The sequence below is a fragment of the Arachis ipaensis genome, chromosome B10 (assembly GCF_000816755.2).
Source record: "Arachis ipaensis cultivar K30076 chromosome B10, Araip1.1, whole genome shotgun sequence".
Classification (NCBI taxonomy): domain Eukaryota; kingdom Viridiplantae; phylum Streptophyta; class Magnoliopsida; order Fabales; family Fabaceae; genus Arachis; species Arachis ipaensis.
This window is the reverse complement of record NC_029794.2, coordinates 127,806,893-127,809,070: the sequence shown is the minus strand read 5'-3', so window position 1 is coordinate 127,809,070 and position 2,178 is coordinate 127,806,893. Positions and strand designations below refer to the sequence as shown.

At 31.0% G+C, this 2,178-nt stretch overlaps 1 protein-coding gene across 2 annotated transcripts in view; it reads left to right on the top strand.

Annotated features, from left to right (window-relative positions):
- Window positions 1,161–2,178, top strand: part of LOC107622116 (lamin-like protein) — a 3,227-nt gene continuing 2,209 nt past the window's right edge. The window contains exons 1-2 of one of the 2 annotated variants that reach the window (XM_016324029.2): window positions 1,161–1,326; window positions 1,426–1,626. In XM_016324029.2, coding sequence (XP_016179515.1) covers window positions 1,440–1,626 — 187 coding nt within the window. In that variant the 5' untranslated portion in view covers window positions 1,161–1,326; window positions 1,426–1,439. The other variant, XM_016324030.2, reaches the window with a different exon arrangement.

Here is a 2,178-nt window from a genome sequence, read left to right as displayed (position 1 = left end):
AGAACCTTGTCTTTACTCTTTATGTATGTATTTCTTGTTTATTAGTTTAATTTGTAAAAATACAAATAGAAAAAGTATATTTATCATTTTTCAAAATCCATGTTTACTTTTATGTTTATTCATTTGTACAAAAATTAGTGTCTAGTTATCTATTTATTTTTATACAAATATCTTTTATTTAAAATTTGAGGACTGTTACACATACAAGTCTTTTTGGCTTACAAGTCTTATAAGTTGGCACAAGTCCAACAAAACACACGCATTACACTCCTACATTCAAGAGTAAATAAATGCACGTTATTCAACCACTTCCTGTTTTCAAAACGCACTACTCACCATGCGTTATGAACGACTCTTCTTCTTCCTCCTCCATGAAAACGAGTTTCTTGCCAAATTTGAAGATAATGGAACTTCAGAAATATACCCAAACGATTACAGAAATACACCCAAACGATTATAGAAATACACCTGAAGGATTACAGAAATACACCCAAGGGATTACAAAACTACACCTAAAAGATTTAAGAAATACACTCAAAATTCGTTGAAGTACACCTTATGCATAATTCAGAACTCTTTCTCTTTTTCCTCCTCATCTTCTGCTGCTTCTTCTTCTTCTTTAAAAACGATTTCAGAGCTTGATGTCAAAAAACAATGGAAATCGAGAATAACGAAAAAAGAAAACAGAGAGAAAAGCACGTAAATGAAGAAGGAGAAAGAGAAGGTAAGAAACGAAAGAAAAGAAGAAGAAGAAGAGGAAGAGGAAGAGGAAGAGGAAGAGGAAGAAGAACGTGCAGCAAAAATAAGAAGAAGGTGCAGTGAAAAAAACAATAAAAATCGAGAATAACGAAGAAAGAAAACAGAGAGAAAAGCACGTAAATGAAGAAGGAGAAAGAGAAGACAAGAAACAAAAGAAACGAAGAAGAAGAGGAAGAGGAAGAAGAATATACAGAAAGAAGAAGAAAAAGGTACAATGAAAACGTGCAGTATGGTTCGAAGCGCGTTATAACTTGTATAAAAAAAACACTTGTATGTGGAGAATTATTATTAAAATGTACGTTTATTTTTATTCAAAAGTCATACTTACTTATTTAACACTAAATGTATGAAGTTAAATACTATGCATAGATAAAAAAGGAGTAATAAAATATTCAAGAGTTAAGAAATAGGAGTAGACCATGTAACCCAATTGATCACTAGATATAAGGGACAAAAGATCTAAACACTTTTCATGAGGTGTAAATGTAATGCTGACTGTCTCTCCAATTAGACACTCAGGAATATCACATGTTAATTTCAGTTACAAAACGCCTTATATGTGTCTATGTATGTCCCTTGCACTCTTATATTCTCATATTACCCTTTTTGTTCACTCTACACACACATATATATACACTTTCACAATTGGAATTTTGGTTTGTTTAGGAAGTCTAGAGGAAATGATGGAGAAGTTGCGGTTTGATAAGATGGCGGCAGTGGCGGTGGCTGCGGTGGTGGCGGTGACGGTGATGGCTGTGATGGGAGAAGACCTCCATAGGGTTGGAGGTTCTAAAGGATGGCGTCCTGATGTCAACTACACTGATTGGTTTGCTCATGAGAAGACTGTTTATGTTGGTGATTGGCTTAGTAAGTAATTAAATTAACATTTAATTTCTCTGTTTCTCTCTTAATTATTTATTTATTTTCCAGTCCTTTAATTAATATGTTTAATTTCTTGTGTATGTCATGTGGGTATTTCATGAAATTTGAGGGTTACAAGAGTAATTAATTAACAAGAAGTTAAATTTGATGTTGCCTCTTCTAATCCTTGTATCACAAATTTAATTTCACCTCAATCATATATCCTCTTCTAAAATGTATAATCGTATAAATTTAATTTCTTCATTTCTTCATAAGAGAGAACATATATTTTTCTTTTTTAGAGAAAAACAAATTCCTTTAATTTCCCCCATTTTGTTTGTGCTAGTTATACTTGCCTAGTTTGTTTGTTTAAACCAAAAATAGCTTGTGAGTTGTGACTTGTGACATTAGAAAAAAATTATTTGTTTAAAAAAATTTATTTGCTTCTTATAATACATGGAAAATGAGTTTTCTTTAGCACAATAATACAATGAAAATAATAATCTTATTAAATATTTACTATTATATATAATTTTTAATATATAATAATTTCATGAA